At 32.6% G+C, this 24,025-nt stretch overlaps 1 protein-coding gene and 1 non-coding gene across 2 annotated transcripts in view; both read left to right on the plus strand.

Moving 5' to 3' along the window:
• TACR3 (tachykinin receptor 3) overlaps positions 1 to 24,025 on the plus strand; it is a 62,876-nt gene that overhangs the window by 12,826 nt on the left and 26,025 nt on the right. The window contains exons 2-3 of the mRNA XM_010980658.3: positions 9,111 to 9,299; positions 11,078 to 11,228. Of these exons, the coding sequence (XP_010978960.1) occupies positions 9,111 to 9,299; positions 11,078 to 11,228 (340 nt within the window). The remainder of the gene's footprint in view (positions 1 to 9,110; positions 9,300 to 11,077; positions 11,229 to 24,025) is intronic.
• On the plus strand, positions 11,983 to 12,112 carry LOC116149004 (small nucleolar RNA SNORA20). Its single transcript, XR_004132650.1, has one exon. It is a non-coding gene; the product is annotated as a small nucleolar RNA SNORA20 (small nucleolar RNA).

The following is a 24,025-nucleotide window of genomic DNA, read 5'->3' on the forward strand; positions in this document are numbered from 1 at the left end:
GGTTTTTGTGGAAGAGCTAGGGATGATATCAAGTTTTTTAATCCTTAGATCAAAATTTTGGAATGAACTCATTTTTCTTTCCACTGTAATCATAACTACCTAAGAATCACTTTAAATAAGTTATTTTTGTTTGTTTTTGTCTCAAGCTTTCCACAATAGCTTTTTTTTTTTTTTGGTATCAAGTGTTTCATTTTTTCAACATAATTTATGATGATCTAGGTTATGTGTATATTGTGTCTGACATAAAGTCTCCATGAATACACTGTGTTATTTAATGTCATTTTTACCTCATAATCATTTTATATGTTATGTTTATTATTCCCATTTAGCAAAGTTAAGAAAAAAATTTCTTTTAAAAATTGTGCACACACTCAAGTTTCCATTTATAAACAACTCTTCACTCATCCACGTGTCCAAATATTCAACCACCATTTGCAGTCACTATTCTACAATCATGTTGACTACTACGGATACTTTGTTAGGTGCTACAGAACAGAGAAGAATAAATCAAATCTCCAATGAGCTAAAATCAAAGTATGAGCATAATGCTGTTGCAGTACTGAATAGGTAAAAACTAATTCTGGACAGAAAGAAGGGAAGGAACCTACAGTGATCGTTCTGTAACCTGAATGGAATTTAAAGATTAGGTAAAAGTTTTCCAGTCATAGAACTTCAGAATAACATATGAGCAAGAGAAAAATCATTCCAGCAAGGAAACTAGCATGTAAAAAACATGAAATCATTAACAGATATTTGAGCTGGATAATTTCTGTTTTTTTCAGTTCAGATCTACTCACCATCAATTCCATCCACTCTTTTTTCTGCCCCCTTCCCATTAGGCTAACTATGGACTGACTGTATCAAGAGGGTCCCTAGTTCTCTGGCCTCTTCTTGGAGCCAGAGCTAATGGGAGCCCCTGGAGGGGATGGGAGGAAGAGAGGAGAGTGACTCCGGGGCTATCTCTACCTCTCCTGCCTTGCCTTTCAGGATTGCTTAGTCTCCAGCTGTACACACATCTCTTATCAAGTGCTCCTTGCTAAGCCTCCATCTCCTCACTTCAGACTATGGGATCCTTTCATCCTCCAGGCCTGGAGCAAGGGGGACACCTACTCCTTGTTACTGTTAGTCCTGGGAACATTCATTTCAAGTTGGTTTCCTTTAATCTCAATCATAAAATGTGGTTTATAAATGGCTTCTTCATTAAATTTTGTAAACGGCCTCTTTATTAAACTCCCCTCAGTTTTCCCATTCCAGTCTGTTATCTGTTTTTCCTGGAGCTCTGACTGATACAATACAGTAAATTTGGGGAAGAGATAAGACAAGCAGTGTCACTGTAGTAAAGGGTCTGCAGAATTGCAGTTAATCCTGTCAGAAGTGAAGAAACAGTGAAAAGTTTTAGAAAGATCACTTTGAAGACATTATGAAAAAGCTGGGAAAAAGTAACAGCAGGGAAGCCCATAAAGATAATGTTTCAATAGTCCAAGCATTGAAAGTGGGAAGGGAGGGAAGGAGCACATTTGGTGATGTAGGAAATTAGACTGATAAGATGTATGATTGTGCAAAGGAAATGAGCAAAAGGAAGAGATTCAGAATAACTCCTGTGTACATATGAATAATACTTACAATGAGCATATGCAAAAAGTATTACTTTACCAAGAATGAAAACTATTAATGAAACATAAACATATTTTCATATATATATAGAAATATTTATGTTTCTTCTGTAATCATTCATACTGTAGGAGAGTAGATATAAAATCATTTTCATTCATTCCCATAGCACTCTTAATGTTGCTATTGGTTAAGAAAAAAGCCTGTTGACTTGTAGTGCTAATTATAATATGTAGCTTTATTCAATCATATGCTTAGAAGGCATATAAAAAGAGAAGCTAAATAATCATAAGAAGCAGCTAATAAATAGAAGGAAATTTTGGTTCCATACAATTTGATGTATGAGTTATACTTGTAGTACTCCGCAAGTTACGCAAAGTAATAACAGTTACTTTGAACATACACAATTTCCAACACTACTTGTCCCCATCAATCTGCTTCTTGTCATAACCCTGAACACAAGGGCCTGGAACTATAATTAGCTTTCTGACAATCTACCTCTGATTTAAATTAGAACCTCAAAGCTGTGAGGGAGCTCACTTTCATCTATTTCAGCTACTCATCTGGAAGTTTATAGTCCTTTAATTCTCTCAATAAATGGTCACTCATTCTATTCTTGAGTACTTTCAACAACAGAGACCAAAAGAAAAACAAAAACCTCCATACCACTGGAGATAACCCAATATGCCCTTGGCGAGTTGTAACTCATCTTTCTCCAGAAACTATAGTCTTAGCTCTACCCCTTAGGGTGAGCTAAAACTGTTCTAATGCCTGTTCTACACTACATTTCTTCATATATTTGACTAGAGCCAGCAAGTGTCTTGAGTCTTTTCTCATTAAAATTTTTTACCTCCTTTACCCATTGATTACTCTGTGATACGTCTATTGCTCCCACTTGGGAGTTTCTTTAGCTCTTACTCTTCTAACTCCTCCACTTTTGGACAACTGTTTGAATTCTCTGCTCATCAAAAAATTCTTCCATTTATAAAATGAAATAAAACTGATTAAATGTCTCTTCTATTACCCTGAAAAAGGTCTCTGTATGCATTTTAGGAAGCATGTTACCTTATAGTATAAATAGAAGATCATATATAGTTACATATACTACACACTATTATGTATAGTATCTTGTGTCATCTCTATAAAATGTTGAATACTAAAAATATTTATACATGAATTCAACTTCAAATATATTTCAATGAAGGCATTTCTTCCACAAAAGTAACCTGCCAAGAGTTCAAAAGTATTTTCATAGGAAATTAAGATCTTAACAAAGTTGTTTTTAATACATGGTTGATAACATAAGAGTGACTTTGTGCAATTGGTGCTTTTGAAGTGATTTATTTAAAAGTGGTTATCTAAAATACTTTCCTATTAATTTTCTGAGACAATACAAAGATGACACAAAATGTTAGTAATTAGACTTCAAAAAATTGATTTAGAATTTTATATTTCATGGATGAAATAATCTACTATGTTCTGATTTTTAAATTATCTATTACGAGAGATAGTATAAGAAGCAGAAAATAATTTTTAGCAGTAAGTTTTATATTGATACAGAAAATCATTTCTAAATCTGTGTCTGAAATTTTAAGGAGAAACTGTTTCATGTAATGATCACTAATGAAGTAGCATTTTGATATAATCATTTTATAAATGTTTGGTATAGTTTTAATGACTATAAATAATTAGAATATAAAGATCATTATATTATACAATCTAATATAATTATATATTATATACAAAGCTTTCAGAATAGTGTCTGGTATATAATAAATATTTAACAGGGATTAGCAATTATTGCTTTAATTGTTAAAAAGAAAATCTAAATGTATATTGAATATATTGTATTAGTGAAATCATGCTTAATACCTACACCTCCATCTTCATTTAACACCTCTGCTTTTCTCTCTCTGTGCTACAGGGAAGCTGGCCTTCCTTAGTTCAAGTATCTCATGCTTTCTCCAACCTCAGGACTCATTGTTCTACTTTCTATTCTCATCCCACCTTCACTCTGATTAACCCCCATTTATCCTTCTGATTTGATGTTGCTTCCTCAGGGAAGACATACCTAACATATCTACCATCATTTTGGCCTATACCCCAGATTAGGTCAAATTCCCTATTTTATGTTTTACAATCACTAGTACATGACTTCATAACATCACAGTGTACACAGTGGGGACAGTTTTATTCAGCAGAATTACCACAGGATTGGGCTAGACAGACCAGTCTAACGAGGAAATGGGGGACTGGGCTAACCTTCTCAAGGGAATATAAATGATAGGGTCACCTATGTTGCATATAGGGTCTTTGGAAATTGCAGAATATAAAGTGGAGTATAACAAAGAGAAGAAAGTTGAGTTTGGAACCATCAGGATGAATAATGGTGGTGTATTCTCCCCTCCCGTAAACTCCTAAACACAATAAAATTTTGAAATCTGAAATGTTTTATACAATTGGATATTTTGTGGAAGTCATATAACAATACAACTTTGCATTCAGGTTCACACTAGGTAAAATGAGTATATTTTACAGAGATTCAAAAATGGAAACAGAGAATACCAACTAGGTCAGGTTGGAAATTTTTAGAAATGATGCGAGAGGGCACTGAACTCACACAGACCATTATGCTAAAGATCCAATGAAAGTTTAACCAAATCCAAGAGGCAATGCTATCCCAAGCAACATTTAGGTAATAATTTCTTATGTATTTTGTAACTATTTGAATTATGTATTTCTTCCGTGTTACTCTCTAAACTCCACAAGAGTAGGAATCATATCTACTTTGTTCATCAATATGATCAAAGAATGTAATACAATCCTGGAAAAAGTTAGCATTCAAGAAATAGTTGGAAATAAATAGCTGATATTCAGAAAATAAATGAATAGATAAATCTAATTGCTAAATTTAAACTGAAAGAATATGCAATGAAAATCAAATAGTTTTACTATTCTGATGCTTTATTTTTTAATATAATTTCCCTCAAATGCTAGTGTATACATTTTACTTATATAAATAAAGAAATCAGAGTAAATGAACAAGTGATTTGTTTCTTGAGGGGTAATATTTTGAAGTTCCTATTATATGTGTACATACTTATGAATGTATATATGTATATGTATGTGTTTATTTTAATAAATGCTTATTCACTTAGAAATTTAGATAATATTCACAAACAATTAATTGGCTCAACCTTAAGTATGTTTAAAGCATTTATGAAAAGGTACAAAATAAAATTTGAGAAAATGCAATTTCAAAAAAGATTATATTTCTCTCTAGTGATCTGTCAAAGCAGAAAATGATCTAGCATTAAGTTGAAGATTTTTGGCTCATGAGCTACTGCAACTAATATTTATTTTGCACAGATAATAGCCAGAAAGCATTTTATATTTGGGATTTACACCAAAGCAGTGTACACTGTGGACAGAAGCAAACTGGAGAACAGTAAAATCCATGTCACTTCAGGCAAATATTCTTTGCATAGTTAATATAATTAAGTAAATAGCTGAAGGCTGCACTGTCTTTATACCAAAATTTTTAAATGTATAGAAGCACATAAGGATCCAGAAATAGAGCTTAATAAAACGCGAACAAAAGGAAGAATTAAACAGGATACAGAGAACAACTGCAAAATGATGTTACCAAACCTGATGCACAGCAACACCAATCTACTGACACCAGGTTGTGGTGAAGGAAAGCACAGCATTTAATGCAAGGCCAGCAAGGAGAACAGGCAACTCATACTCAAAAGACCCAAATTCCCCAATGGCTTTCAGGGAAGTGTTTTTTAAGACAGTGTGAGGGTGAAGGTCACAGGTTGTGTGATTATCTCATGCACAATTCTCTGATTGGTTGGTGGTGACGTAACAAGGTGGTATTTCTAAAGTTAACAATGTCAATCTTCTGGTTCCAACCAGTCTGGGGTCTGTGTGCTAGTGGTCAGCGTGCAGTTAGCTTCTTCCATCTGATGGGGGTTTTAGTTTCTGAAAAAAAACTCAAGGATATGGCTCAGGATATTATCTGTAGCCTTTGAGGAGGAACTAAAGATCCTTGACTTTCTTTTATGACTAAACTATTACTATTTTGTCTTGCTTGACTGTTTTCCTTTGTTTCTACATTATCTCTCTTCTCTGATTAAATCTGCTCTTTGGAACTCAGGGAAGGCCTAGGAGGCTAAAGCTTTTTTTATAAACAAGAGTGGGAGACATGAGGAGAAGTAAAAGGTCTGTCCGTGGGAAGGCTCTGCAGGGTACTGCTCTGTTTCAAAGGAAAAGCTTACTTATTGAGAGTAAGTAAAGAAAAATTATGTCAAAAAATTCTATTTTGCAAAAGACATCAAAGTAAATAGAAAAGACCCCTTCGATTATATCAGAAAAAAAAAAGTTAGTGGTAAAGGAAACTGGTCTAGTACTAGAGTGGAAAGGAAAACTAATAATAGATGGCATTAAAAATACGAGCTTTCAATGGATACTTCTGGGAATTTCAGCCTCTATAAAAGATAATAAAAATAGACTTTAAAACTTGTTTTGGTGATATGCTAATTGGAAGAGTGAAGAATCCAGTCTCAGCTATTCCTTGTGAAATAATCATACTAAAATGACTCTAATGTGTTTGATAATCTGTTCATTGTGGGGAAAAAGTGGTGGTAAGAAGCTCAAACACCTAGGAAAATAATGTGATCATGTCAAAGATGTGTATTTCTTTAAAGGAAGAATGAAGTACTGACAACCATTAGCATGAGATTATATCTTGTATTGTATCATTTCTTCTCAAGGTCCAGAGGATGTTTATTTGGATGACCCTAAGGATCCATTTTCTTCATGCATACTGTTGAGCAAATTATTATTCCTGGAGAGAGTCACAGAATAGGAAATGCCGCAGTGAATTCCTAATTACCAATTTCAGATTGGTCTTCAGCAGTGCCTGGCAATTCTATCTACTTCTTTGGCCAACTGGCTCTCCACTTTTACCATAGTTCAACATTTCTTTATTTTCCTCAATCATTAACATAAGTCAGTCTCCATGGGTAACACTATATTCCAAGCAGCAATCATCTCTCACCCAAACCAAAATAATAACAAGGTAACTTATTTCCTTATTTTAATTCTTTCTCTCCTTCAAGCCATTCTCCAAACTAAAATCTGATTACTCTCCTCCTCTGACTGAACCACCTCAATTACTTTCTATACGACAAAATTCTATGATCTGCCCTACAACTTCCTCTCAAACCACTTTCCTCCTTCACTTTCAATGCTTCAGTTATATTAGCCCTTAATTCTTCAGGTGCACAATTCTTCTCCCACTCTTACCCATCAAATCGGTTTCTTAGGGCGACTGTAGCAAAGTAGCACAACCTGAGCGGCAAAACAACAGAAACTTATTTTCTCACATTTCCAGAAGCTAGAAGTCTGAAATCACAGTGTTGGCAAGGGCCATGCTCCCTCTGAAACCTGTAAGGAAATTCTTCCTTGCCTCTTCCTGTTCGCTGGTGGACTGCTGGCAGTCTTTGGCATTCCTTGGCTTGTCGATGGATCTTTCATCTTCAAACGGCGTTCTCTCTGTGTTTCTCTGTTTCCAGATTTCTCCTTTGTATCTTATATTGGATTAGGGCCCACCCTAATGACCTCATTTTAACTTGATTACCTATATAAAACTCTATTTCCAAATAAGGTCACATTCTGTGTTACTGGGTATTAGGATTTAAACATATCTTTTTAGAGGGGACATAATTCAACATATAAAAACTCACCATTAACACAGGAGTTTTTCACATGTTGTTTGTTCTCCCAGAAATCTTGGCAACCCTCACCCTTCCACTGCCTTGTCTAGTCACCTTTTCAAGTTTCAACCCAGAATGCTTTTCTTAGGAAAGACTAATTCACAATCTAAATATATTTTTTTCCAGTAAATGCACTTAGATGGCCATAAACATTACCTTTGTGACATCTATTACATTTGTAATTTTACATTTATTGGTGAGATTATTTGATTACTATCTATCTACTTCATTAGGCTATTAACTCTGTGAAGGCCATTTTTTCTCACTGTTGTATTACTACAGTGTCTGGAATACTATAGTAGGTATCCAATAAATGTTTGGTTGAATGAATGAATAATAGATCAGACCAGAAATGACAAAAATGTCAACTTAAAGTTTCAAAATTTCTACTTTCACTGAAGTGTTAGTTAATGAGAACATAAATTGATTGTGTCTATACAATTCAAATAAAATAATATTCTACCTGTCAGGAAATAATTTTATTTACATTAAACTAATTGACAAAAAAAAAATAAGAAGTTTGCAGTCTATTTTGAATTATCCATGCTACAGTAGGTGTACAAGGCTGTAAATCTGCTCATGTCACTCAACTTCTCATTTTAGTCTTAAAAAATCAACTGCCTACCCACTCAAATTGCATTCAAAAATATCTAGAGCAAGCAAACAAGTAAAAGATTATGATAGAACTGAAGAATATTCAGTTCAGCACAGTAAAATTTACTGATAAATGCTGTGTCTGACTCTGGGAACACCATAAAGCAACAATTCAATATAACGAGAGAAATGCTACAGTGCATGTTATTGTCTACTCTGAATATTAGCCATAATTTGGCCATTAGCCATATTATCAAATTTAAGGCAGGAATTTGATTCTCCCAGACATATTGTTACTATTTTACCACATGAATAAAATTTGCTTTTTGTTATTATGTTCAAAGAGTTTCCAATGTCCCAAAAAGTCGCACTCTAAAAAAATATATGTGTGTTTTTTCAGAGCCTCAATATATTTTCCTATAACAATTCTGATATATATAGTTACATAGACACTATGAATATTTACACGATGCAGTATGAATTCAATTTTGAAAGTAACAGGAAAGCACCGCCTCAATTAAACTTGATTTATTTGTCCTTATGTAAATCCTGAACTTGTCTCTGGGTGCTTTTAAATGGATATATTGACAATATCCTTCCTAGGGGTTCCTTATCTTTGTCAATCATATAGCTATTATCTATATTAGCTCTCTAGAATTTTCTTTTAAAAAAAGTTAAACATACAGAAGAAAAATGGAGGTCCTGGGGTACATAATTCATATTTTTAAGCCCTTAATATGCACCTTTCCAATTCTGTTCAGCAGACATTTATGAGTTGTGATAATGTGCTAGGCACAGCACCAAATAATCAACACCTTTCACTTACATTATTTCTATTGATCTTGATTTTACCACCAAGAAGTGCACGTTCTTATTTCTATTTCAAAAATAATGAAGTTGAGGTTCAAAAAGGTTAAATAGGTGACAGAATAGGATCTGAACTTTAATCTGCCTGATTCCTAAGACTTGCCATAATTATTCTATGTTGCCTCTCCACAAGCAAAATCTTTTACCAATTTGTTTACCCAAAGAGAGAACCCTGGCCATTGAAACTCCTTTGAAACTCATCTTAAACTCTGTTAACAAGAGAGCCAACAAAATGCTTTGTTTGTTTTTATATAGGTATATGGCCATTATTGATCCCTTGAAACCCAGACTTTCTGCCACAGCAACCAAGATTGTCATTGGAGGTATTTGGATTCTCGCATTTCTACTGGCCTTCCCTCAGTGTCTTTACTCTAAAACCAAGGTCTTGCCGGGCCGTACTCTTTGCTATGTGCAATGGCCAGAAGGTCCCAAACAACATTTCACGTAAGTTAATGCTCTATTACAATTTTCAATTAAATGTATTGATCACTTGAGGAACTATAGGTTGGGAGCAACAATTAAGCAGATAAGACACAGACATTTCCTCCAAGACCTCACACATTCCTTGGGAAAAGAGACACATAAAAATATTATACTACAATATGATATGGCCAATTAGTTTGTATAAGTTACAAAGGTTTCTGATTGGAAAAATGTGACGACCTCTATATGGGGAAGCTCTGGGGCATTTCTGGAGGAGGCAATGAGATTACTGGAGATGAAATCGCAAAGGAAAGTGAGGTTGTTATAGATTGAGAAATAAGTGAGAAGGGAAGAACTGAAAGGTGTGGACTGATCTTTTAAGAAGCCTGGCTGAAGGGAAAGGGAGTCCTGGTAGGTTCTTGGTTGTGTTCCTTTGTTTTAGCATTAAAAAAACTTAAGCACTGGACTGGAAAGGAAATAGGGATGCTATACAACAGAATTTAGTATTTCATATTTTGGACCCACCTTAAGAAAAGCAAAGGGAAAAATAAAACATAACTGTGTGATTGTTTGCATTTTGTTTCTTATTCTGACCATTTAACTTTTATTTCAATAAAATTCTTACCTAGTGATCTGTTTTGCCTTTAAAAACAGCAAATGATGCAAATATAATGGTCATTTTTTAAAGTACCCATTTAATCAAATTCTGCTCTACTCAGAGTCCAGATTTTAAAAGAAAAACACTAGAAAGTATTTACTGAAGGAAAAGCAGGCAGCAGTTATTAAACTGAAAACTGCATTCCTTCCCTTAGGTATTATTAATAAATCTTAGTTGTATGATAACAAAATAAAATTAATCATCATAATAATATTATTTGTTGACTGAATCAAATCCCCATTGACATTAATACTTAATAAGCAAACAAGCACAGAAAGGCACGGAGATTTGAGTCCCTTTACACAAAAAGCACAGGTATTGAGAATACCAGCATACCAGACTCTTTAATCACTTTAAAGCCTTCCTAAAACTGGAAGTCACACAAAAGTTTACACAAATTCTAATTCACTATCATGTTATTGGTTGTCCTCCTATTCCTCCCTAATTACATCCTTATAATTTTGATTGAAAGCTATGAAATCTCAGAATTTAGTTTGATAATTTATAGTCTCTTGATTTTGGTGTGACTAACACATCTGTATGTGATATGTCAAATTAATGATGCAATCACATGTGCCATGACTTTGGAAAAATGCATGTAAATGTCTTTATCTGATTTTTAAATCATAGTCAAATAGCTTGTGGGTCCAATGTGACTCAGAGTATCTAGTTACTTTTTCTCATTTGGATGAAAACCAATTTATTTCAAATATGACTGATACTACAGGATATATATAATAGTTTTACATAGGAGAAAATGTCAGTTGATCAGTTTATTCTGTCCCATCTCTTTTCCTCTGATTATACATTTAATAAGGTTAGATCAACAATTACCAAACAGAGGAAAGGCATCCATCCTGAGCCTCTAGGCAAGGGAGAACGAGTGTAGTTTAAACAGGCACTGCAGTTCAGCTATAGTTTTCATACATGAGGTAAAGACTGATGAAGATCAACTGATAGCATTTGGACGATTGTAGGTGACAACAGTATGGTATTTTGATGGATTTGTGAAATGAGGACTTAGAGAAAATGTGGAGATAATCTTTGGCATTTTCAATTAAGATTTAAAGTGGAATGAATTCAAAGTCCCACTATTTATTCTATTATGCTCTTCAGCATGTGTTTTTCTTATTTCTTGCAGTTACCATATTATTGTCATTATACTGGTGTACTGTTTCCCATTGCTCGTCATGGGTATCACATACACCATTGTTGGAATCACTCTCTGGGGAGGAGAGATCCCTGGAGACACCTGTGACAAGTATCATGAACAGCTAAAGGCTAAAAGGAAGGTACTGTTCCATATAATTTACCTAGCGTTTGTGTAAATTGTGGCACATCAGAGAAGGAAAACACCTAATTATGGCAATTTAATATAGTAAGCTTTGATGCTTTACTCCTACTTCTCTTTTTTCATTGTTTTATTTCTTTTTATCAAAATTTTATTTTACTTTCCTTTTGTCTTCTATAAGCCACTGTCCATGTATAATATCAGTTTGTGATAGAACAGTCTCTTCCTTACAGAAAGACTTTTTATTACCTTTTGCAGAGTATTCTTAATTACTCCACCATAAACTTCTGAAATTTCCCTTTGGGAGTCCCAGTTGATTGCTCTCTGTAGCTCTAGTCATCTTTTTCCTTTATTGAACAGAATGCCTTTGATGTACTATATAATCTTTCAGAAGTTTCATTTATCCCAGGAATGACACATTAAACAAGAAAACCTATCAAAATTATTATAGTGATGTTTTACTAGGATTATTTTTTTCATTAAGTTTTTTTCTGTCTACCACTATGTGACTCAATGAGTGAGATTTTTTTTTTTATAAATGTGTGCAGTTAAAAAAGAATCTTAGAGTCATCTATTCTATCTTCCTCTCTCCAGTTGGTGAGTATCTAGTACAAATCAGGGAGGTTTTTCCAAGGATAAGCAAATCGTACTGATTATGCCACTTACTATTTATTCCACTTGTGATTCATTTATTTATGTAGAACTACAATCAGCTACATGGACACTTCCCTTAAAAAACACTTGGCATTTTTAATCTTTCCATTTATTTGCTGCCATAGTCTTTCAATGGTATGAGTAGTTATATGCACAGGATAAAACAATGTTGAGCCACCGTAAATTCAGATGGAGTAACCATTTCATCTCTTCTGCATGGTCTAGACATTGCTTAAAAAAACACTCAACAATTTAAAAACCACTTACCTACAGACACTCACTTAACAATGATAAATAAGGTTTTAAGACTAGATCAATCTAATGTAGAAAATGGATTCTATCTTAACACTAGTATGTTTTTCCTTTGTTACTGACAAACAAAGCATGTTTGGTTAATATTTTATCATGATGTCTAGTATTTGAAAACAATTTTTTCACATCAGTTTAGTCATTTCAGCCTATAATATACATAATTTCATTATATTTCTGTATGGAAAAAAACCTTAAAAATGAAGTACACAAACAACCAAACTATCACATTACAAAATTAAAAAAAGAATCTGAGAACTACCAGAACTTCAATAACATGGTCATCTTGTATAAAAAGTTTCTCCTTATAATTTCAACCCTCACTTTCTAACATCTTGCTCATATTGCATCCTTTTTTAGAGAAACATTTTCTACCAGCTATGTTCTAGGCATAATCATATTAAATAACTGATGTGATGTATTATATTTCAGAAGAATTTGTCTTAATCTTTCCCACTTAGTCTCTTGTCTTTTATTTCTTTCCTGCTGGTTTAAGCATCTTTTTAAAAAACATTTTCCCCTGTTCAATTCTAGACAAATTAAGTTCAGAAATTATAGATTATAGATCCTTTTCCTTCATATACATGTAACATTTTTCTAGGAAAAAGTGAAAATTTAATGAGTTCTCCTTTGAGTTGAGTCCCAGAAGAAACAAAAGCAAAAGGAACTGTTTTTATATTTGCCCCCACATAACAGATGAGAGTAAGGCATAAATATTCCTTTTTACTTCATTACTGTATAATTTCAAAGTACAAATATCAATTCAAACTGAGAGTGTGACTCTTCTAGAAACTTTCAAAAATTAAGACATTAAGTCCATATTTCTTTTTCTCAGATTGTGTTCTGGGCATAAAATGACACATGTGCATGGACTTTCACAATAAATCACCTTGTCCTTGGATTTCTTTCACAGTCACTTAGTGGTACGACCATCAATATCTCAGAATTAACACCCATTCTGTCCAAAAAAAATTTAAATTTCAAAATATAAATAGCTCTTCTCAAATTTCTTTTTAAATTTGAATTAAAATATTGTCTGCTATGATTTGGAATACAGTTATTTCTAGTAATCATGCTATTTTCATATTTTAGTATGACTACCTATATCAAAGATATGAATCGTACCCTGGATGGGCCATTTAATTATATGCTGTCTCCTAGAGAATACATCATTGATTTTACAGATCGTACTTGAGAGATAAGAGAGTATCGGTTATAGGAGTACAAATTCATCACGACTGTTGGGAAAAAACAACTCCGTAAACAACTATGAGACAGCCTAATACTAATAAAAGAATAGTGGTTGTTGATTGAGCTCTCATATACACATGAACAAGAATAAAGAAAAGCTTAAGAAATTTTAGTCAAATCACTGAGAAGATCTTTGCAACTACTGAGAAACATTGATTCCATTTTTCTTTCTCCCACAATCTTTAGGAACTGTGCTCAGTTTCAAGCCTCGTAGATTAAATTCTCTGAAGAACAGCCAGTAGAAATAAATTATATGTCTAAGTTATATAGAACCTAGCAATGTCTAAAAATTAAACTAATATGAAACTTTTAGATAATTTAGGATTAATAACCCCCACTTGCCCTTGACATTTGTGCTGCCTAAGTACATACATAGTTTGAAAATAATACCAGTGGTTCTATCCAGTAACAGGTAAAAAGACAAAATATTAGCCTTGAGAAAAAAGTTAATACTTCTAGAACTATTTCCTCACCATTAAAATTGGAGTATTGAACCTGAAAATCAGTATTAAAATTCTATGGCTGCATGAAGCTTCTTAAACCCTAGGAGACAATCTGTAGGATTGTCTAACATTTGATTCACATAATATAGAACTAGGTTTTCCGAAAGAGTTAGCAAGCACGTTAATATACTCTTTCTTACATAATGTATTTTACAATTTTAAAGGACAAAGTATGCCTCATAACTCAACCAAATGTATCCTTAATTTATAGTTTTCTGAGTTTTAAGATCCTGTATGATATGTACCCATTGACTTTAAATTTGTCTGTTAAGTGTGTATATTGAAATAATAATATCTCTTTAACTTACAGATTCCTGCACTTTAAATAACAGTATCTTCAGATAGTAGCAAAATATAAAATATTAATATCACACAATCCCCAAAGCCTTGGCTAAGGTTGGTTCTATTGTTTCTGGTGGTAATTGGTTAATATTCTTGCCAAAGCTCACCTTTAGGAAATATATACTATTCAGTACATTGCTATAAAATTAAAATTGAAAATTAAAATTATAACATTTTTATAAACTTTTAGGAAGGAATGCTTTTCTAACATTATCCTATTTGCTGAGCTTATTGTATTAATGTTTACATTCCAGTGTGAGAATAATTTAGTGTCTAGAAAAACAAAGTGATCTTTGTCTATTTTGTTCTACTTATTGGTAGATATAGTCATAGATTTTGGCTACCTATTGAAATCTTGGCTAAAGTACTATAAATGAAAATTATTATTAAAGCTATCTATTAAAGCCATACCAATTACTCAACAAAATTTAAAAACTTATCTCTTTATTTAATATATGTTGGCATATGAAAAGCCAAATTTTAAATATCTAGTGCTCAACTCACAAGCTGATTTAAAATACATTTGTAGCTTAAAAAAATCTATTTTAGAATGATAGATTTGATCAGCACCTTAAATTTCATTAATCCCTTATCTTACTGCTATTCTTTATGGTAGCACATTAAAATCTTGCCACAGTTGAGAAACTGGCAAAAAGCTTCCATGGTGTATGTGGTTCTTTGTCTTTTTTTTACTTTTAAAAAGAAACACCCAGAAAGATGCATCAGATTTGTGTAAATGAGGGTATGCCAAGACAGATTTGCTTTATGATCTTAAGAAAATTTGTGACTGTATATATGTATTATATTATAAATGTGTGTATATATATTATATATATGTGTGTGTATAATATTATATATGATATTATATATAATACACATCTCAAATCAGCAACAGGACTTTGTTTATATTGCAGATAAATATTATTTTTTCTTTAAAAAATTTTGATTAAAATCAAATGCAGTTTAAAATGAATGCAGAACTAATTTCAAGACATTTGTATTTGACTCTTATTCTATTTCTTTTAATTAGTCAAGAATTTGTATTTATGACAGCTGTAGATTTTATCAAGATTTACAGTTAAAATAATTTACATTAAGGATAAAATCAGTATCCAAGTGGCGTAAAGTTGCTTGTTTTTTCTCTGCATTTAGTTAACAAGAAATGTAAATGGAAAATTTCCTATGGTGATATTTAACTGAAGTTAAAACAAAGCTCAACCATAGAAGGGAAAAAAAGAGTTATTTTCAACTTTTTCAGATTTAGCCTATAAACCTCTTACTCTTGGAGAATATCCATTAAAGATGAATCAAGAATTTGATACTACATTTCCTTTTCTGTGTTTTAGTAGTTATATAACATTTTGTAATATTAATTTGAACTTTTTCTTGTTGTCTTCCTTTAGCTAACCAGCTTAAACAAATAAAGTCACATAATATGTATATATTTTTCTAAAAGAGCACTTATTGTTCAGTATCAGCAGTGGTAAATGTTCACGTTAATTGAGAATCTGCTGAAATGCTAGCTTTGTGAATAAACTAGAATTTTTCTGTCTGACTCTCCCCATAACCAATTTCTTTATGTACTTTGCTTACTTTGTTGCAATAAAAAATACTTGGTATTATCCATATGACTTAGACTTCAAACAGTAATACATTATGTAGATGTACAAACTTGTGTATACTGCAATGTGATTTACCTTTGTGTCCTTCCCTCATTTCTACACCTCCATGACACATTTCTAGTTATTTCCATGCATATTCTGTCATATTATTATTAATTATAAAACCATATATTCCTTTAAAAATATTTCCATATTTTAAAAATATATATCTTGTGTATTCTGCTTTCTTTTAAAAATCTATATTATCATCCAGGTATAAAACCCACATTTCAATGGTAGATTTTCTAGGGAAATGAAAGTCAAGAACCATAAAATTATCTTTTTAAGTTTCTGTCATGTATAAGACAGTAACTCCCCAATAAATAAAAATTAATATTGTAAGCACTTTTATACAGAAGTTCATGATTGTTTATCAAGTGTTTTTCACTCAAATATTTTGATAAAAGTTTGTATTTTGGTTGATGAATCAATGAACACCATTAGAATGTATCTGCTTTTTATACTTCTGAAATTATATAAAATTTTAATTCTTCAGGATATGATGAAAATTTAGCCAACTATTTTAAAACCCTATTATCTTAAAGGAAAATAACCAAAATCAAAACAAAGTTTAAAAAAAACCTTAAATTTATGACAGATATTGAAACAGTGAAGTGTAAAGAAAACTAATAGCTGTTTGTTCCCTCTAACGTCTACCCCAACAGAGATACAAGCTGTAATCAAGAATGCCTCCTACACTTCAGCTTTGCAGTGATCACAAACGCCACTTGCTTTGATTAAATCTTCTCCCTGCTCTTTATGGGTGACTAATGGATAGAAATTATTTTGAAAAGTCTAAAAAAGTCTCTGCGTGTTCCTTTTTGGTTTCCTACTAGTACTTGAGAAGTAGAAATGTTTATTCCTTGAAAAAAAAGTAAGAAAAGATAGCACTTTAAGAAGAATATCTGCAGCCCTTGAATGCTTGGCAATCACTTGAAAAGATTCTTCTATGGTTACCCATTAATATTTCTCATGCTGCAGTTACAGGTGCAGGCAAGATTGCAGCCATGTTTACGCATCATGGATTTCTCTTAGCATATGAAATCAGTAACACATGCTATAACATCAACATACAGAAATCTGTCGTGTTTCTATACACTAATAGTAAACTATCATTAAGAGAAATTAAGAAAACAATACCATTTACAATTCAGTCAAAAAGAATAAATTATCTATGAAGAAACTTAACCAACACTGAAAACTGTAAGGCAGTGATGAAAGAAATTGAAGAAGACATAAATAACTGGAAAGATATTTTGTGCTCACGGATTGGAGGAATTAATATTGTTAAAATGTCATTATTACATAAAGCAATCTATAGATTCAATACAATTCTTATCAAAATTCTAATAGCATTTTTCAGAGTATAACAAATAATTCTGAAATTTGTATAGAACCACACACACACACACACAACACACACACACACACACACACAAACCACAACCCTGAATAGCCAAATCACTCTTGAGAAAGAAAAACAAAGCTGAAGGCACCATGCTTCCTGATTTCAAACTACATTCTGAAGCTATAATAATTAAACCATGCAGTATTGGCTTAAAGATAAACACATTGATCAATGGAACACAATAGAGAGCCCAGAAATAAACTCACACATATATGGTCAACTAACTTACAACAAAGGAGCCAAGAATACACAATGGAGAAAGGATTGTATAAATGGTGTTGGGAAATCTGGAGAGCCACATGCAAAAAGAATGATCCTGAACTACTATCTTAAAATTCTCAATACTTCTGAACATACTCTTGCATGTGAGAAAAGTATCAATTATTGTCAATTTTATAAGATCACTCTTTATATGGATAGATTAGGTTGAATCAAAATCTTCTTGTGGTTTCAGAATGTGTTTGTTTTAGATCTAGCTTAAGTTTATTTAGGTAAATTGTGGAATGAGACCCCAGTTTTATTTTTTAGATAATTTCCTGTTGTATCTACTGCCGTTTTTTGAGTAACCCATTTTTCAACATTAACTTCAAATGTTACAATTATCATAGTCTAAATTCTCCGATGTGTTCAAAGCTCTGTTGGCTTTCTACCCTGTTTTATCTGGTTGTTCATGCATTATCATCTCACTGGTTAAACTAATGAAGCTTTATAACATAGTTTAATATCTAAAAGGGCAACTCTCCACTCTTTTTATTCTTTTTTTTTCCCAAAATTTTCTTAGCCATTCTTGCTTATTTTTACATAAAAATCATTTTGCTTACTTAAAAATGATTTTTGTTTGTGGAATTAGATTATATTTTTTAACTTTGAGAGAATTAGACACTAAACATTCAGAAAAGGAAATATCGAATGGTTTGATGAACAGATAAACGAATGACATTTTTGTTACTCTTAGACAAGTGAATGTAATCACTAGAAACAAAGACTCTTAGTGTGCCAAGTTCAAATGCTGACTCTGGCAAATATATTGGGTAATATAACCTATCTTAGCCTCAGAGAGGTTACAATCCCTGTAAGATGAAATGAAAATGATAATAATGCATACTCATGTGGTTGTATAGGGATTAAATGAGGCAATAAATGTTGAGTACTTCAAAAGGTGCCTGGCATATAGAACTGCTCTCAGTAAATGGCACCTGTTACTTTAGGCACGTTACTGTGAATATACACGCCAGCACTATGGCACTCAGAAAGCATCAGGTGGTAGAAAAATACAGAGGTAGAAAACTGGCCTGTAACACTGGCCTTTTATCTTTTAGACATAATGTTGACCTACCTTTTATAGTGATTCATAGTTTGTAAATAACTTCTACATAAATACTAATTCTCACAATATCTAGGTGAATTTTTCTTGTTTTATAGAAAAATGAAACTGAATCTCAAACTTTTAACATTAGTTAAGTAGCAGAACTTGGACTTGAATCCTGGATGAAGGTTTTTAGAGTTGTGTTCTTTTAGAGAACTAGCTCAAAGGACCAAGTTTTAGAATGGTACTTCATGTTTAAGTCTTTTTTGAATTACACAAAGTGCATTCTCATACACTAACTGTACCAATCTTCACAATACCCCCTGAAGGTAGGGCTGCTGGAAATTATCTTCTTTCATTTTAACAAATCAGAAAACTGAAGCTCTGAGAAGGTGAAAAGTACCCAAATTCATACTACTGGTAATATTTCAAGTGGAGTCCATTCAGTCCTGTGGAATGCAAGATGACCCATTGTTCCTTCCATTAAACGGAACTGCAAAGAACCGGCAGCTACCCTAGGCCAATCTTCTGCCCATTTTCTCATTTATAAAATACTGAAGTCTTATTTCTTTTCTTGAAATCTTTTTGGATGAGGGCTAATCAAGATAATGTATGTATTAAAGTGTCTGGTACCTAATGCTCATGAATATGCGATTCCAACCTGCACTTACATTCATCTATTCATGAGACCAAAATAAACCTAACTATTATCACTAATAAAAGGAATAATGCTTGTGATAGCTCTATAAAAGCATCTAGCACTTATTATGCTTGTTATGTGCCAGAGACTTGATGTATGTGCTTTAAATAGATTAACCAATTGAATTCTGACTACTGCAGAAGGGAGGCACTATTGTTATTTTCATTTGACAGATGAAGAAACAGTCATTAGATGAGTTAAGTAACTGCCTAGTCTATGGAATGATAGAGTCAGGATTTGAACCCAGAAAGTCTTGATTCTAGAGAATGTGTTCTTCACTTCCCTATTAGACTGATCATTTCTATACTTTGCTTAAAGGGGGTGGGGCTAAATAAGACAAAGTAATTATTTTCTTATTTTTCTATTTGTTTAATTACCAGTAGTACAACTGAATAATATTATTGTATTATTTATTGACATATTCTGAGTTAAAAGCTTTTGTAGATCAAACTAACCAAAATATATGACATTGTCTTTAAGGAAAAGTTATTTCCCAGTACCAACAGTCAACTTAAAATTTATTTCCAGTGGCAGTAATCAGCTTAAAAATTAATTCTTAGAAAACAATTTATCAGTAAACTGGGACTACATGCAGTAACGAAAATGAGAAGGCATCTATTTTAGATATGCAAAAATGTACACTAAAATATGTTTTTGATAGTTAAAAACTGTAAATCAGCTCAATATATAGCTAAAGCTCCTTTTAATGTATATTGAATAAAAGCAATACACAATCCCCCCTAACAAATTCTCCTTAGTTAATATAACACCCTAAAGCATCCTGATAGTGATGGTTTTGCTGCAACTAAAGCAATTCTACCATAAATACATTGCCACTGGCAAATATCAGTAGACAAATATAAATGTAATTGTTTCTTATATTTGGAGAAAATCTAGGTTTGTAAAGTCAAATGAGCATGATGTTTTATATGTGCCTAAGACAGAAAGAAAACTAGGAAGAAGAGTGATAGATATGATGACACAAAACAAAAGAGATGCAAAGTTTTGTAATTCAGTGGAAAGAGAACTGGGACTCAGGACAGATGAATGCCAGACCTGGTATTATATTTCAGCATTATTTTGTATAAATCACCACTTTTCTCTGGGCTCATTGTCTTATTTGTAAAATGAGAAGATTGAACTAGATTACCTCTGAGTTCTCTTCCAAATATAAATACCCATGATTGAGATTCATCAAATATTTATTTAAAATCTAATATGTACTAGGCATTGTGCACAAATGATTTTACTTAAACCTTACAAAATCCTATAAAAGAAGATGTATTTCAGTCAGAAATATTAGTGGCCCAGGTCATAGGAAATTTTCTAATGGGCTCTGTATAGTAGATTTTAGTTAGAGCGAAAGATTTCCCTCACAATTTTGACCCCATTCAAGTAACCAGTCACCCATATTAAACTGGTGTCTGCAAGTGATGCATTATGCAGGGTTTGGGATGGAAAGACCAACACTTAAGGTCAGTTCAGCACAGAGTCCCCTCCACTTGAAAATAAAATTTATTCTTCTAATTTGTAAGATTTCAGTCCCTACACTTTATTCTCTCCAGTCTCAGCCACCCCTCCATCTCCTTCTTCTTCTACCCCAGCCCTATCTATTTGGAGAAAAGAACTATGTGCTTTGACATATGCTTAAGTAAGTGTTTCGTAGGAGTACTAATGGGACAGAAAACAGGGAGGAAAATCACAGGAAGCATTAATACAAATAGTATCAAATTCTACTGCACTGTAATACTGTTTATATGTAGTAGTTCTGTGTCCACTACTTACATGAATATGTATATATGTATAATACATATAATACATATTATACAAAGATATATATATGTATATATGCATATGAAATATGCATAATGTATTTATACATAGCATACTAGATGGCAAGGCAAAGGAGCAATAATGGAGTCCAAAACTAGCTCAGAATCTATAGGGAAAAAATTTTCCAATTTTATAACCTTTCATAGAACACAGTCTATACAGTATTTTATTTAACACTAACAAGAATATTCTAGGATAGATAGGAAGGGTTTTATCTTCAGAGATACATAAGCGAAAACATTGAAGCTAGAGAAGTTAACAGTGAAATAGAAAGGGATCAGTGGGAAAACTTTCAAAATAATCATCAGTTTGGTGACTTATTAGATTTAAAGACTGAGGGAGAGGAAATGGAAAAATTCTATTTAAAGATTCAATCACTAAGAAAATTGGGACATTATTGACAAGAAATATGGAATCTGTGAGAAAATGCAGCAATCTTGGGTGAAGCAGATAAATTCATTTTAGGAGAATCCAGCAAGATGGAAATGGCCTGTATGCAGCTGGAGGTATGCTCCAGCAGAGAGAATGCTTACGTATGCTGATGAAGATAACACGCTATTACAGAACATTTCATACATCTCTAATCTATCAGCACAGGGTATTTTGTACCCTGATTAGAAATGTTCATAAGAACATTCTATCACACCCTCTGAATGACACAATAATTGTGTCACCTTCTATGAATATAGGTGAGCACAAATTCCTCTACTCACATCTCCTGTTTTTCCCTCCAAATCTCCACACCCTCAGCCACCTGAAGCCCAGGTCAGAGAAGTAGAGAAAAATTCTTTTGCCAGACCTCTCAGCTTCTCTTTATTTCATCATTTCTACCTTTTATTCTTTCTAATTTAGTTAAAAGAAGATTTTAAACCAATGCAGAAAAATCCATTGATAACACTATAGCCTCTTTACTAGAGATTAACAGTTAATAACAGGTTAACAAAATGTCCTTTGAAAAAGATGAGCTGCTAATTGACAGTTCACACAACTATTTTTTTGCTCTCAAAAGCAGGAGAGTGGATACCATTTGTCTTCTGTCCCTGTTTCATTTTCCATCATCATCATCCAGCTTGGGTTAATATTAATAAGTAGTATTTTAGCTTCTGACCCTTTGCCAGCAAGAGATGACTTTATAGTTGTTTATTCAGTTTAGGGATACATTGACTTTTTGATAATAGCCATTCTTACATGGGTGAGGTGAAATCTTGTTGTGGTTTTGATTTTCAAAGTGATAGACTGATTGATACTGACATTTACAGACTTACTCCAGTTTCTATTTCAAAAGATTCCATTTGTTGGAAAAATAGTCAACTTAGGGAAATCTCTGGCCAGAAAAATAGAGCAAATACAACTAACCTAAACTCTAAGATAATGAGTTCAAGAAACCACCTGGTGATTTTTTAAATGATTCAACTGAAGAAGGAAATAATTTCATTTAAATTCATAGTCAATAAGCTACCATGGATCTTTGTTTATTTATTTAGAAACAAGTGGGCATTAAGATTATAAAATCTAGATATACTTTCCTCCAGATGTTCAATGTTTCTTTATCTGGTTAATTATTTTTCATTATAAGGCATACTAAGACCATATGCCTAAGTACTGTCAGTTACATGTATTATTTAATTTAGTAGCCTCATTAACAGTCTGAGGTATTATCATACTAGCTGACTGGTGATGTAACCAAGGCTTGGAGAGTTCAACTTGCTAAAAATTATGTGTCAAGTAAGCAGAGGAATCTGACTTGGAACCCAAGCTAAAACTAAACTCAAGGATCTAATCCATTACCATTCTTCCTCCTTTTATAGTTAAAGTACATTGTAATGTCAATAAAAGAGGTTAAAAAAAGAGGGGGAACAAGTCATAACACCATCATTCTAACACTTTAGCTTTTTCTATAATGTATACTCAACACATAAATTTTAAGAAGAAAAATTCCTTCTATAAACTAAATCCTTCTAATTCTATTGTCCACATAATTCACAGTACACCTCACCTCCTTCAGTTATCTATGAATGATCCATTATAATGGAATGATCCATTGTTAGATCTTGCATTTAAAGCCAAAGTGCTCCTCTCCCTTTCCATATGACACCCCTTATCTGGAAACAGATTGGTCTCTGTCCTTAATGTATTATTTTCTTCTTTATTCATGAGCTTTCATCCAGCTTTCAGTGCAGCTTTTAGGCTGGCAAGATTCTTGTCAGAATTTATTTTAATGTTCTCCATTTCTAATCTGATAAAGGTAACTCTCTACAAATGTGTTGTCTCTTCCCTCTGCTAAGACTAATGACTATTTCTAAATGTCAGTCATGTTATCCTATTTTACTTTGCTCAAGTAGTTTTTAATGCAAATTTAAATAGTTTTAACTAGACAATGTGTGAATAATTGAAATTTCACTTATGTCAACAACAGTGTATCATTTAATAACCACTTACAATTCTCTAGTTTACAATTAAACCTCATTTAAAAATAAGTTCAAAAGTATACAAAAAATAGAGGAGGAAAGAATAAGGTGCTTTAAAATTAGGTTAAATTTAAATGGTGCTCGGTAATTTCCCTAAGAAATGTGAGCATTTTATCACAGGTAAATTCTTAGATCTACTGTAGACAACTGAGCAAGAGATGTGCTTTATTCACCACTGTATCCTCAGTGCCTAGCATGATGCTTTCTGGATGGATGGATGGATGGATGGATAGTGAATTAATAAACAACTGAAAACGTAAAGTTTCGTGAGTCAGCTACCTTCTCAATTTATACATGAGAAAATGTGCAGTCATGTGATGTGACTTTCAAAAGGTCAGAAATCATTCAAAGGAGAACCAGTTC

Source organism: Camelus dromedarius, chromosome 1, assembly GCF_036321535.1.
Source record: "Camelus dromedarius isolate mCamDro1 chromosome 1, mCamDro1.pat, whole genome shotgun sequence".
Lineage (NCBI taxonomy): Eukaryota > Metazoa > Chordata > Mammalia > Artiodactyla > Camelidae > Camelus > Camelus dromedarius.